A 15,096-nucleotide genomic window follows, 5' to 3' on the forward strand; every position below is an offset into this window, starting at 1 on the left:
TACTCGGGAGCCACCGATCACCTATCTGCTCATGGATGTGCTGGGGAGCCACCGATCACCTATCTGCTCATGGATGTACTGGGGAGCCACCGATCACCTATCCGCTCATGGATGTACTGGGGAGCCACCGATCACCTATCTGCTCATGTATGTACTGGGGAGCCACCGATCACCTCTCTGCTCATTGATGTGCTAGGGAGCCACCGATCACCTATCTGCTCATGGATGTACTGGGGAGCCACCGATCACCTCTCTGCTCATGGATGTACTGGGAATCCACCGATCACCTCTCTGCTCATGGATGTACTGGGGAGCCACCGATCACCTATCTGCTCATGTATATACTGGGAATCCACGATCACCTATCTGCTCACGTATGTACTGGGGAGCCACCGATCACCTATCTGCTCATGGATGTGCTGGGGAGCCACCGATCACCTATCTGCTCATGGATGTGCTGGGGAGCCACCGATCACCTATCTACTCATGGATGTACTGGGGAGCCACCGATCACCTATCCGCTCATGTATGTACTGGGGAGCCACCGATCACCTATCCACTCATGGATGTGCTCGGGAGCCACCGATCACCTATCCGCTCATGGATGTGCTGGGGAGCCACCGATCACCTATCTGCTCATGTATGTACTGGGGAGCCACCGATCACCTATCCGCTCATGGATGTGCTGGGGAGCCACCGATCACCTATCCGCTCATGGATGTGCTGGGGAGCCACCGATCACCTATCCGCTCATGGATGTACTGGGGAGCCACCGATCACCTATCCGCTCATGGATGTACTGGGAATCCACCGATCACCTATCTGCTCATGGATGTACTGGGGAGCCACCGATCACCTATCTGCTCATAGATGTACTGGGAATCCATCGATCACCTATCCGCTCATGGATGTGCTGGGGAGCCACCGATCACCTATCTGCTCATGTATGTACTGGGGAGCCACCGATCACCTCTCTGCTCATGGATGTGCTGGGAATCCACCGATCACCTATCTGCTTATGGATGTACTGGGAATCCACCGATCACCTATCTGCTCATGGATGTACTGGGGAGCCACCGATCACCTATCTGCTCATGGATGTACTGGGAATCCACCGATCACCTCTCTGCTCATGGATGTACTGGGGAGCCACCGATCACCTATCCGCTCATGAATGTGCTGGGGAGCCACCGATCACCTATCTGCTCATGAATGTGCTGGGAATCCACCGATCACCTATCAGCTCATGGATGTACTCGGGAGCCACCGATCACCTATCTGCTCATGAATGTACTGGGAATCCACCGATCACCTATCAGCTCATGGATGTACTCGGGAGCCACCGATCACCTATCTGCTCATGGATGTACTGGGGAGCCACCGATCACCTATCCGCTCATGGATGTACTGGGGAGCCACCGATCACCTATCCGCTCATAGATGTACTGGGGAGCCACCGATCACCTATCCGCTCATGGATGTACTGGGGAGCCACCGATCACCTATCCGCTCATGGATGTAATGGGAATCCACCGATCACCTATCTGCTCATGGATGTGCTGGGGAGCCACCGATCACCTATCTGCTCATGAATGTGCTGGGGAGCCACCGATCACCTATCTGCTCATGGATGTACTGGGAATCCACCGATCACCTATCCGCTCATGGATGTACTGGGAATCCACCGATCACCTATCTGCCCATGGATGTACTGGGGAGCCACCGATCACCTATCTGCCCATGTATGTACTGGGGAGCCACCGATCACCTATCTGCTCATGGATGTGCTGGGGAGCCACCGATCACCTATCTGCTCATGGATGTACTGGGAATCCACCGATCACCTATCTGCTCATGAATGTACTGGGAATCCACCGATCACCTATCAGCTCATGGATGTACTGGGGAGCCACCGATCACCTATCAGCTCATGGATGGCCCACCCGGGGCAATGTCATGTGACTTATATTGTTTTCAATGATAATCTATGTGATTCTTTTGTATCGCAGATCATGGAAGGCAGAGGTATCATCTGCATGTCACATGACCTCCTGAGGCATTATCTGCATGTCACATGACCTGCTGAGGCAACATCTGCATGTCACATGACCTCCTGAGGCAACATCTGCATGTCACATGACCTCCTGAGGCATCATCTGCATGTCACATGACCTCCTGAGGCATCATCTGCATGTCACATGACCTCCTGAGGCATCATCTGCATGTCACATGACCTCCTGAGGCAACATCTGCATGTCACATGACCTCCTGAGGCAACATCTGCATGTCACATGACCTCCTGAGGCAACATCTGCATGTCACATGACCTCCTGAGGCAACATCTGCATGTCACATGACCTCCTGAGGCATCATCTGCATGTCACATGACCTCCTGAGGCAACATCTGCATGTCACATGACCTCCTGAGGCAACATCTGCATGTCACATGACCTCCTGAGGCATCATCTGCATGTCACATGAGCTCCTGAGGTGTTATTTTATCGGTCACATGACCTCCTGAGGTATCTACCAGTCACATGACCTCCTGAGGAATCTGCCGGTTACATGACCTCCTGAGGCATCTGCATGTCACATGACCTCCTGAGGCAACATCTGCATGTCACATGACCTGCTGAGGCAACATCTGCATGTCACATGACCTCCTGAGGCATCATCTGCATGTCACATGACCTCCTGAGGCATCATCTGGATGTCACATGACCTCCTGAGGCATTACCTGCATGTCACATGACCTCCTGAGGCATTACCTGCATGTCACATGACCTCCTGAGGCATTACCTGCATGTCACATGACCTCCTGAGGCATCATCTGCATGTCACATGACCTCCTGAGGCAACATCTGCATGTCACATGACCTCCTGAGGCATCATCTGCATGTCACATGACCTCCTGAGGCAACATCTGCATGTCACATGACCTCCTGAGGCATCATCTGCATGTCACATGACCTCCTGAGGCAGCATCTGCATGTCACATGACCTCCTGAGGCAACATCTGCATGTCACATGACCTCCTGAGGCATCATCTGCATGTTACATGACCTCCTGAGGCATTACCTGCATGTCACATGACCTCCTGAGGCATTACCTGCATGTCACATGACCTCCTGAGGCATTACCTGCATGTCACATGACCTCCTGAGGCATTACCTGCATGTCACATGACCTCCTGAGGCATCATCTGCATGTCACATGACCTCCTGAGGCAACATCTGCATGTCACATGACCTCCTGAGGCATCATCTGCATGTCACATGACCTCCTGAGGCAACATCTGCATGTCACATGACCTCCTGAGGCATCATCTGCATGTCACATGACCTCCTGAGGCATTACCTGCATGTCACATGACCTCCTGAGGCAACATCTGCATGTCACATGACCTCCTGAGGCATCATCTGCATGTCACATGACCTCCTGAGGCAACATCTGCATGTCACATGACCTCCTGAGGCATTATCTGCATGTCACATGACCTCCTGAGGCAACATCTGCATGTCACATGACCTCCTGAGGCAACATCTGCATGTCACATGACCTCCTGAGGCATTACCTGCATGTCACATGAGCTCCTGAGGTGTTATTTTATCGGTCACATGACCTCCTGAGGCATCTGCCGGTCACATGACCTCTTGAGGAATCTGCCGGTTACATGACCTCCTGAGGCATCTGCCGGTCACATGACCTCCTGAGGTGTCATCTGTCGGTCACATGACCTCCTGAGGCAGCTGCCGGTCACATGACCTCCTGAGGCAACATCTGCATGTCACATGACCTCCTGAGGCATCATCTGCATGTCACATGACCTCCTGAGGCATTACCTGCATGTCACATGACCTCCTGAGGCAACATCTGCATGTCACATGACCTCCTGAGGCATCATCTGCATGTCACATGACCTCCTGAGGCAACACCTGCATGTCACATGACCTCCTGAGGCAACATCTGCATGTCACATGACCTCCTGAGGCAACATCTGCATGTCACATGACCTCCTGAGGCAACATCTGCATGTCACATGACCTCCTGAGGCAACATCTGCATGTCACATGAGCTCCTGAGGTGTTATTTTATCGGTCACATGACCTCCTGAGGTATCTACCAGTCACATGACCTCCTGAAGAATCTGCCGGTCACATGACCTCCTGAGGAATCTGCCGGTTACATGACCTCCTGAGGCATCTGCCGGTCACATGACCTCCTGAGGAATCTGCCGGTTACATGACCTCCTGAGGAATCTGCCGGTCACATGACCTCCTGAGGCAACATCTGCATGTCACATGACCTCCTGAGGCATCATCTGCATGTCACATGACCTCCTGAGGCAACATCTGCATGTCACATGACCTCCTGAGGCATCATCTGCATGTCACATGACCTCCTGAGGCATTACCTGCATGTCACATGACCTCCTGAGGCATTACCTGCATGTCACATGACCTCCTGAGGCATTACCTGCATGTCACATGACCTCCTGAGGCATTACCTGCATGTCACATGACCTCCTGAGGCATTACCTGCATGTCACATGACCTCCTGAGGCATCATCTGCATGTCACATGACCTCCTGAGGCAACATCTGCATGTCACATGACCTCCTGAGGCATCATCTGCATGTCACATGACCTCCTGAGGCAACATCTGCATGTCACATGACCTCCTGAGGCATCATCTGCATGTCACATGACCTCCTGAGGCATTACCTGCATGTCACATGACCTCCTGAGGCAACATCTGCATGTCACATGACCTCCTGAGGCAACATCTGCATGTCACATGACCTCCTGAGGCATCATCTGCATGTCACATGACCTCCTGAGGCAACATCTGCATGTCACATGACCTCCTGAGGCAACATCTGCATGTCACATGACCTCCTGAGGCAACATCTGCATGTCACATGACCTCCTGAGGCATTACCTGCATGTCACATGAGCTCCTGAGGTGTTATTTTATCGGTCACATGACCTCCTGAGGCATCTGCCGGTCACATGACCTCCTGAGGAATCTGCCGGTTACATGACCTCCTGAGGCATCTGCCGGTCACATGACCTCCTGAGGTGTCATCTGTCGGTCACATGACCTCCTGAGGCAGCTGCCGGTCACATGACCTCCTGAGGCATTACCTGCATGTCACATGACCTCCTGAGGCAACATCTGCATGTCACATGACCTCCTGAGGCATCATCTGCATGTCACATGACCTCCTGAGGCAACATCTGCATGTCACATGACCTCCTGAGGCATCATCTGCATGTCACATGACCTCCTGAGGCATTACCTGCATGTCACATGACCTCCTGAGGCATTACCTGCATGTCACATGACCTCCTGAGGCATTACCTGCATGTCACATGACCTCCTGAGGCAACATCTGCATGTCACATGACCTCCTGAGGCATCATCTGCATGTCACATGACCTCCTGAGGCATCATCTGCATGTCACATGACCTCCTGAGGCAACATCTGCATGTCACATGACCTCCTGAGGCATTACCTGCATGTCACATGACCTCCTGAGGCAACATCTGCATGTCACATGACCTCCTGAGGCAACATCTGCATGTCACATGACCTCCTGAGGCAACATCTGCATGTCACATGACCTCCTGAGGTGTTATTTTATCGGTCACATGACCTCCTGAGGTATCTACCAGTCACATGACCTCCTGAAGAATCTGCCGGTCACATGACCTCCTGAGGAATCTGCCGGTTACATGACCTCCTGAGGCATCTGCCGGTCACATGACCTCCTGAGGCATCTGCCGGTCACATGACCTCCTGAGGTGTCATCTGTCGGTCACATGACCTCCTGAGGCAGCTGCCGGTCGCATGACCTCCTGATGTGTTGTACACTATCTTTATTTGTGAATTATTTAGGGTACAGGAAGGTTTTCAGGACAGGTCTATAAGGTCCGTGTCTCGCAGACGGGCGACCTCCACCCCCAGATATTGGTGCAGGACTCCAAACTCCGCTCCCCACTGAAGCTCCTCAAAGGCCTCATCTGTTTGGCTTCTCGATTCTGTCTGCCCTTTGGTGAAGCTCAGGTACTGGCTGCGCAGCTCGCCCAGAAGAGCCTTGGTATAGCCCAGGTTAGCGCTGAGCAGCGCCCGGACCCACAGCTCCAGTTCCCGTTGGCTCTCGGCTGCCATTTTGTAAACACGAGCAACAGAACAGAGGGAGAAGGCAAATTCCAGCTTGGAGTTCCTCAGGGTGACTGTGCTTCCCTCCAGCAATATGAGACCAAGAGGTTGGGGGTCTCCTTGCTTTTCCCAGTACAATAATAAGTTTCCACACAGCATAAACCAGCGGCGATTGTAAGATGCATGGCGACCCCCCTTCTTCAGCAGATAGCCTTCCTTCTCTGGGGTACAACAAGCGAGTCTGGAACTGGTTTCCAGCTTCATTGAAGCACCTGGAATAGACAAGGAACTTAAAGAAGAACACCCACCAAAGACTAAAACTATTGAACTATGAACTTAAGGATGACCTCCCACCAAAGACTGGGACTACTAAGCTACGAGTCTAAAGAAGAACTCCCACCAAAGACTGAGACTACTAAGCTACGAGTCTAAAGAAGAACTCCCACCATAGACAGAGTACTAAACTACGAGTCTAAAGAAGAACTCCCACCAAAGACTGAGACTACTAAGCTACGAGTCTAAAGAAGAACTCCCACCAAAGACAGAGTACTAAACTACGAGTCTAAAGAAGAACTCCCACCAAAGACTGAGACTACTGAACTACGAGCCTAAAGAAGAACTCCCACCAAAGACTGAGACTACTGAATTATGAGCTTAAGGAAGAACTCCCACCAAAGACTGAGACTACTGAGCTACAAATCTAAAGAACTTGCACCAAAGACTGAGACTACTAAGCTACGAGTCTAAAGAAGAACTCCCACCAAAGACTAGGACTACTGAACTACGAGCCTAAAGAAGAACTCCCACCAAAGACTAGGACTACTGAGCTACGAGTCTAAAGAAGAACTCCCACCAAAGACTAGGACTACTGAACTATGAGCTTAAGGAAGAACTCCCACCAAAGACTAGGACTACTGAGCTACGAGCCTAAAGAAGAACTCCCACCAAAGACTAAGTGTCCGGTCAGTATTATATACTCTGTAGTGAGGTCATCAGTGTCCGGACAGTATTATATACTCTGTAGTGATGTCATCAGTGTCCGGTCAGTATTATATACTCTGTAGTGAGGTCATCAGTGTCCGGTCAGTATTATATACTCTGTAGTGAGGTCATCGGTGTCCGGTCAGTATTATATACTCTGTAGTGAGGTCATCAGTGTCCGGTCAGTATTATATACTCTGTAGTGAGGTCATCAGTGTCCGGTCAGTATTATATACTCTGTAGTGAGGTCATCGGTGTCCGGTCAATATTATATACTCTGTAGTGATGTCATCAGTGTCCGGACAGTATTATATACTCTGTAGTGATGTCATCAGTGTCCGGTCAGTATTATATACTCTGTAGTGAGGTCATCAGTGTCCGGACAGTATTATATACTCTGTAGTGATGTCATCAGTGTCCGGTCAGTATTATATACTCTGTAGTGAGGTCATCAGTGTCCGGTCAGTATTATATACTCTGTAGTGAGGTCATCAGTGTCCGGACAGTATTATATACTCTGTAGTGATGTCATCAGTGTCCGGTCAGTATTATATACTCTGTAGTGAGGTCATCAGTGTCCGGTCAGTATTATATACTCTGTAGTGATGTCATCAGTGTCCGGTCAGTATTATATACTCTGTAGTGATGTCATCAGTGTCCGGACAGTATTATATACTCTGTAGTGATGTCATCAGTGTCCGGTCAGTATTATATACTCTGTAGTGAGGTCATCAGTGTCCGGTCAGTATTATATACTCTGTAGTGAGGTCATCAGTGTCCGGTCAGTATTATATACTCTGTAGTGAGGTCATCAGTGTCCGGTCAGTATTATATACTCTGTAGTGAGGTCATCAGTGTCCGGTCAGTATTATATACTCTGTAGTGAGGTCATTGGTGTCCGGTCAGTATTATATACTCTGTAGTGAGGTCATCGGTGTCCGGTCAGTATTATATACTCTGTAGTGAGGTCATCGGTGTCCGGTCAGTATTATATACTCTGTAGTGAGGTCATCAGTGTCCGGTCAGTATTATATACTCTGTAGTGAGGTCATCAGTGTCCGGTCAGTATTATATACTCTGTAGTGATGTCATCGGTGTCCGGTCAGTATTATATACTCTGTAGTGAGGTCATCGGTGTCCGGTCAGTATTATATACTCTGTAGTGATGTCATCAGTGTCCGGTCAGTATTATATAATCTGTAGTGAGGTCATCAGTGTCCGGTCAGTATTATATACTCTGTAGTGATGTCATCAGTGTCCGGTCAGTATTATATACTCTGTAGTGAGGTCATCAGTGTCCGGTCAGTATTATATACTCTGTAGTGAGGTCATCAGTGTCCGGTCAGTATTATATACTCTGTAGTGAGGTCATCAGTGTCCGGTCAGTATTATATACTCTGTAGTGATGTCATCAGTGTCCGGTCAGTATTATATAATCTGTAGTGAGGTCATCAGTGTCCGGTCAGTATTATATACTCTGTAGTGAGGTCATCAGTGTCCGGTCAGTATTATATACTCTGTAGTGAGGTCATCAGTGTCCGGTCAGTATTATATACTCTGTAGTGATGTCATCGGTGTCCGGTCAGTATTATATACTCTGTAGTGATGTCATCAGTGTCCGGTCTGTATTATATACTCTGTAGTGAGGTCATCAGTGTCCGGTCAGTATTATATACTCTGTAGTGAGGTCATCAGTGTCCGGACAGTATTATATACTCTGTAGTGAGGTCATCAGTGTCCGGTCAGTATTATATACTCTGTAGTGAGGTCATCAGTGTCCGGTCAGTATTATATACTCTGTAGTGAGGTCATCAGTGTCTGGTCAGTATTATATAATCTGTAGTGAGGTCATCAGTGTCCGGTCAGTATTATATACTCTGTAGTGAGGTCATCTGTGTCCAGTCAATATTATATACTCTGTAGTGAGGTCATCAGTGTCCGGTCAGTATTATATACTCTGTAGTGAGGTCATCAGTGTCCGGTCAGTATTATATACTCTGTAGTGAGGTCATCAGTGTCCAGTCAGTATTATATACTCTGTAGTGAGGTCATCAGTGTCCGGTCAGTATTATATACTCTGTAGTGAGGTCATCAGTGTCCGGTCAGTATTATATACTCTGTAGTGAGGTCATCAGTGCCCGGTCAGTATTATATACTCTGTAGTGATGTCATCAGTGTCCGGTCAGTATTATATACTCTGTAGTGAGGTCATCAGTGTCCGGTCAGTATTATATACTCTGTAGTGATGTCATCAGTGTCCGGTCAGTATTATATACTCTGTACAGTCTCTCATGTGCCTGACTTTCCCCAAGGGTCTATCCTACTGCAATCGTACCTGTGTCTGATGTCTGCTCTCTCGTCCTACAGTCTCTCCTGTGGTTGTTCTCTCGTCCTGCAGTGTCTCTATGGTTGCTCTCTCTCTCTCTGGCTTTCTCTTGTTCTCCTGTGGTTGTTCTCTCGTCCTGCAGTCTCTCCTGTGGTTGTTCTCTCGTCCTGCAGTCTCTCTGTGGTTGTTCTCTCGTCCTGCAGTCTCTCTATGGTTGGTCTCTTCCTGCAGTCTTTCTGTGGTTGCTCTCTTGTACTGCAGTCTCTCCTTTGGTTGCTCACTCAGGCTGTCTCTTGTTCACCTCAGGTTCTCGTCTCGTACTGCAGTCTCTCATGTGGTTGCTCTCTCTTTGGCTGTCTCTTGTTCGCCTCTCATACTGCAGTCTCTCCTTTGGTTGCTCACTCTCAGGCTGTCTCGCCTTGCAGTTCCTTGTACTGTATCTCACTTCCTCATTGCTGTCACATGGGCTCCATGGGGGTGTGGAATGTTTTGCTCACCTGCACTCACACCTGTTAGTACTCCATAGTGAGCGCTCTCGTTCTGTACTTGCAGTTTTCCCCTTAGGCCTCATTCACATGGCGGAATATGGCAGAAAAATTCCACTCAGAATTCCGTTGCAGCAGAGTCCTATGGCTTTCAACAGAATTCTTCTGCCACGTAAATTCCGATTGCAGACTCTGCAGGAATCAGTGAGGGATCCACTTGGATGGAGACAGTGCCTTTCTGAGTAGTGCTAGCGCTGACTGATGAGCGGTGCTGGTGCTGACGGATGAACAGAGGTGGTGCTGACTGATGAGAGATGCTGGTGCTGACTGTTGAGAGGTGCTGGTGCTGACTGATGAGAGGTGCTGGCGCTGAATGATGAGCAGTGCTGGCACTGACTGGTGAGTGATGCTGGCGCTGACTGAAAAGAGAGGTGCTGGCGCTGAATGATGAGAGGTGCTGATGCTGACTGATGAGCGGTGCTGACGTTGACTGATGAGAGGTGCTGGTACTGACTGATGAGCGATGCTGGCGCTGACTGATGAGTGGTGCTGGCGCTGACTGATGAGAGGTGCTGGTGCTGACTGATGAGTGGTACTGGTGCTGACTGATGAGCGGTGCTGGCGCTGACTTATGAGAGGTGCTGGCGCTGACTGATGAGTGGTACTGGTGCTGACTGATGAGCGGTGCTGGTGCTGACTGATGAGAGGTGCTGGTGCTGACTGATGAGAGGTGCTGGTGCTGACTGATGAGAGGTGCTGGCGCTGACTGATGAGTGGTACTGGTGCTGACTGATGAGCGGTGCTGGCGCTGACTGATGAGTGGTACTGGTGCTGACTGATGAGCGGTGCTGGCGCTGACTGATGAGCGGTGTTGGTGCTGACTGATGAGCGATGCTGGCGCTGACTGATGAGCGGTGTTGGTGCTGACTGATGAGCGATGCTGGCGCTGACTGATGAGCGATGCTGGCGCTGACTGATGAGCGATGCTGGCGCTGACTGATGAGCGATGCTGGCGCTGACTGATGAGCGGTGTTGGCGCTGACTGATGAGCGATGCTGGCGCTGACTGATGAGCGGTGTTGGCGCTGACTGATGAGCGGTGCTGGCGCTGACTGATGAGCGGTGTTGGTGCTGACTGATGAGCGATGCTGGCGCTGACTGATGAGCGGTGTTGGCGCTGACTGATGAGCGGTGCTGGCGCTGACTGATGAGCGGTGTTGGCGCTGACTGATGAGCGATGCTGGCGCTGACTGATGAGCGATGCTGGCGCTGACTGATGAGCGGTGTTGGTGCTGACTGATGAGCGATGCTGGCGCTGACTGATGAGCGGTGTTGGCGCTGACTGATGAGCGGTGCTGGTGCTGACTGATGAGCGATGCTGGCGCTGACTGATGAGCGGTGTTGGCGCTGACTGATGAGCGATGCTGGTGCTGACTGATGAGCGATGCTGGCGCTGACTGATGAGCGATGCTGGTGCTGACTGATGAGCGATGCTGGCGCTGACTGATCAGTGGTGCTGGCGATGACTGAATTTTCCGACCAGACGTTCTGTAAACATTTTTGCCCTGTAAACATGACCCTAGAAATTCCACCTCTGACCTCCCGAGTGGAGACGTCTCTTCTACACCTGAGAGGAGGCACCATTAACACAGGACAGAAGAAGCTGAATGAAGCCGCCGGACATGTTTTATTCCATAGAAGCGGCTGCGGCCGTACGATCAGTGACCGATCAGAGGGAGAACAATCCAGGACTGGACGATCAAACACAAACAAAACCATAATGGAAGATCATGTCCTAAGGCCATTGTGTATGTTCTTCTCCTCTCCTTATTCTGCTGTACGGTTCCTGTTCTCCTCTCCTTATTCTGCTCTATGGTTCCTGTTCTTCTCCTCTCCTTATTCTGCTGTACGGTTCCTGTGCTCCTCCTTTCCATATTCTGCTGTATGGTTCCTGTTCTCCTCTCCTTATTCTGCTGTATGGTTCCTGTTCTCCTCTCCTTATTCTGCTGTATGGTTCCTGTTCTCCTCCTCTCCTTATTCTGCTCTATGGTTCCTCTTCTCCTCTCCTTATTTTGCTGTATGGTTCCTGTTCTTCTCCTCTCCTTATTCTGCTGTATGGTTCCTGTTCTTCTCCTCTCCTTATTCTGCTGTATGGTTCCTGTTCTCCTCCTCTCCTTATTCTGCTATATGGTTCCTGTTCTTCTCCTCTCCTTATTCTGCTGTATGGTTCCTGTTCTCCTCTCCTTATTCTGCTGTATGGTTCCTGTTCTCCTCCGCTCCTTATTCTGCTGTATGGTTCCTGTTCTCCTCCTCTCCTTATTCTGCTGTATGGTTCCTGTTCTTCTCCTCTCCTTATTCTGCTGTATGGTTCCTGTTCTCCTCTCCTTATTCTGCTGTACAGTTCCTGTTCTCCTCCTCTCCTTATTCTGCTGTATGGTTCCTGTTCTCCTCCTCTCCTTATTCTGCTGTACGGTTCCTGTTCTCCTACTCTCCTTATTCTGCTGTATGGTTCCTGTTCTCCTCTCCTTATTCTGCTGTATGGTTCCTGTTCTCCTCTCCTTATTCTGCTGTATGGTTCCTGTTCTCCTCCTCTCCTTATTCTGCTGTATGGTTTCTGTTCTCCTCCTCTCCTTATTCTGCTGTATGGTTCCTGTTCTCCTCCTCTCCTTATTCTGCTGTATGGTTCCTGTTCTCCTCTCCTTATTCTGCTGTATGGTTCCTGTTCTCCTCCTCTCCTTATTCTGCTGTATGGTTCCTGTTCTCCTCTCCTTATTCTGCTGTATGGTTCCTGTTCTCCTCCTCTCCTTATTCTACTGTATGGTTCCTGTCCTCCTACTCTCCTTATTCTGCTGTATGGCTCCTGTTCTCCTCCTCTACTTATTCTGCTGTACGGTTCCTGTTCTCCTCCTCTCCTTATTCTGCTGTACGGTTCCTGTTCTCCTCCTCTCCTTATTCTGCTGTATGGTTCCTGTTCTCCTCTTCTCCTTATTCTGCTGTACGGTTCCTCCTCTCCTCCTCTCCTTATTCTGCTGTATGGTTCCTGTTCTCCTATTCTCCTTATTCTGCTGTACGATTCCTGTTCTCCTCTCCTTATTCTGCTGTATGGTTCCTGCTCTCCTCCTCTCCTTATTCTGCTGTATGGTTCCTGTTCCCCTCTCCTTATTCTGCTGTATGGTTCCTGTTCCCCTCTCCTTATTCTGCTGTATGGTTCCTGTTCTCCTCCTCTCCTTATTCTGCTGTATGGTTCCTGTTCTCCTCTCCTTATTCTGCTGTATGGTTCCTGTTCTCCTCTCCTTATTCTGCTGTATGGTTCCTGTTCTCCTCCTCTCCTTATTCTACTGTATGGTTCCTGTTCTCCTCTCCTTATTCTGCTGTATGGTTCCTGTTCTCCTCTCCTTATTCTGCTGTATGGTTCCTGTTCCCCTCTCCTTATTCTGCTGTATGGTTCCTGTTCTCCTCTCCTTATTCTGCTGTATGGTTCCTGTTCTCCTCCTCTCCTTATTCTGCTGTATGGTTCCTGGTCTCCTCTCCTTATTCTGCTGTATGGTTCCGGTTCTCCTCCTCTCCTTATTCTGCTGTATGGTTCCTGTTCTCCTCTCCTTATTCTGCTGTGTGGTTCCTGTTCTCCTCTCCTTATTCTGCTGTATGGTTCCTGTTCTCCTCTCCTTATTCTGCTATATGGTTCCTGTTCTCCTCCTCTCCTTATTCTGCTGTATGGTTCCTGTTCTCCTCTCCTTATTCTGCTGTATGGTTCCTGTTCCCCTCTCCTTATTCTGCTGTATGGTTCCTGTTCTCCTCTCCTTATTCTGCTGTATGGTTCCTGTTCTCCTCTTCTTATTCTGCTGTATGGTTCCTGTTCTCCTCTCCTTATTCTGCTGTATGGTTCCTGTTCTCCTCCTCTCCTTATTCTGCTGTATGGTTCCTGTTCTCCTCTCCTTATTCTGCTGTATGGCTCCTGTTCTCCTCCTGTCCTTATTCTGCTGTATGGTTCCTGTTCTCCTCCTCTCCTTATTCTGCTGTATGGTTCCTGTTCTCCTCCTCTCCTTATTCTGCTGTATGGTTCATGTTCTCCTCCTCTCCTTATTCTGCTGTATGGTTCCTGTTCCCCTCTCCTTATTCTGCTGTATGGTTCCTGTTCTCCTCTCCTTATTCTGCTGTATGGTTCCTGTTCTCCTCTCCTTATTCTGCTGTATGGTTCCTGTTCTCCCCTCCTTATTCTGCTGTATGGTTCCTGTTCTCCTCTCCTTATTCTGCTGTATGGTTCCTGTTCCCCTCTCCTTAATCTGCTGTAGGGTTCCTGTTCTCCTCCTCTCCTTATTCTGCTGTATGGTTCCTGTTCTCCTCCTCTCCTTATTCTGCTGTATGGTTCCTGTTCTCCTCCTCTCCTCATTCTGCTGTATGGTTCCTGTTCTCCTCTCCTTATTCTGCTGTATGGCTCCTCTTCTCCTCCTCTCTTTATTCTGCTGTACGGTTCCTGTTCTCCTCCTCTCCTTATTCTGCTGTATGGTTCCTGTTCTCCTCTCCTTATTCTGCTGTATGGTTCCTGTTCTCCTCTCCTTATTCTGCTGTGTGGTTCCTGTTCTCCTCTCCTTATTCTGCTGTATGGTTCCTGTTCTCCTCCTCTCCTTATTCTACTGTATGGTTCCTGTCCTCCTCCTCTCCTTATTCTGCTGTATGGCTCCTGTTCTCCTCCTCTACTTATTCTGCTGTACGGTTCCTGTTCTCCTCCTCTCCTTATTCTGCTGTACGGTTCCTGTTCTCCTCCTCTCCTTATTCTGCTGTATGGTTCCTGTTCTCCTCTTCTCCTTATTCTGCTGTACGGTTCCTCCTCTCCTCCTCTCCTTATTCTGCTGTATGGTTCCTGTTCTCCTATTCTCCTTATTCTGCTGTACGATTCCTGTTCTCCTCTCCTTATTCTGCTGTATGGTTCCTGCTCTCCTCCTCTCCTTATTCTGCTGTATGGTTCCTGTTCCCCTCTCCTTATTCTGCTGTATGGTTCCTGTTCCCCTCTCCTTATTCTGCTGTATGGTTCCTGTTCTCCTCCTCTCCTTATTCTGCTGTATGGTTCCTGTTCTCCTCTCCTTATTCTGCTGTATGGTTCCTGTTCTCCTCTCCTTATTCTGCTGTATGGTTCCTGTT

General features: G+C 49.6%; 1 protein-coding gene across 1 annotated transcript; it reads right to left on the reverse strand.

The window, feature by feature from the left end:
• Window positions 1-5,868: 5,868 nt before the first annotated feature.
• LOC130344664 (sesquipedalian-1-like) lies at window positions 5,869-10,643 on the reverse strand. Its single transcript, XM_056554442.1, has 2 exons — window positions 9,483-10,643; window positions 5,869-6,438 (listed from the first exon to the last, which is right to left on the reverse strand). Exon 2 carries the CDS (start codon window positions 6,428-6,430, stop codon window positions 5,918-5,920), a length of 513 nt encoding a protein of 170 aa, XP_056410417.1. The 5' UTR covers window positions 6,431-6,438; window positions 9,483-10,643; the 3' UTR covers window positions 5,869-5,917.
• Between the last annotated feature and the right edge of the window lie 4,453 nt (window positions 10,644-15,096).

This window comes from Hyla sarda, unplaced genomic scaffold, assembly GCF_029499605.1.
Source record: "Hyla sarda isolate aHylSar1 unplaced genomic scaffold, aHylSar1.hap1 scaffold_725, whole genome shotgun sequence".
Taxonomy (NCBI): Eukaryota; Metazoa; Chordata; class Amphibia; order Anura; family Hylidae; genus Hyla; species Hyla sarda.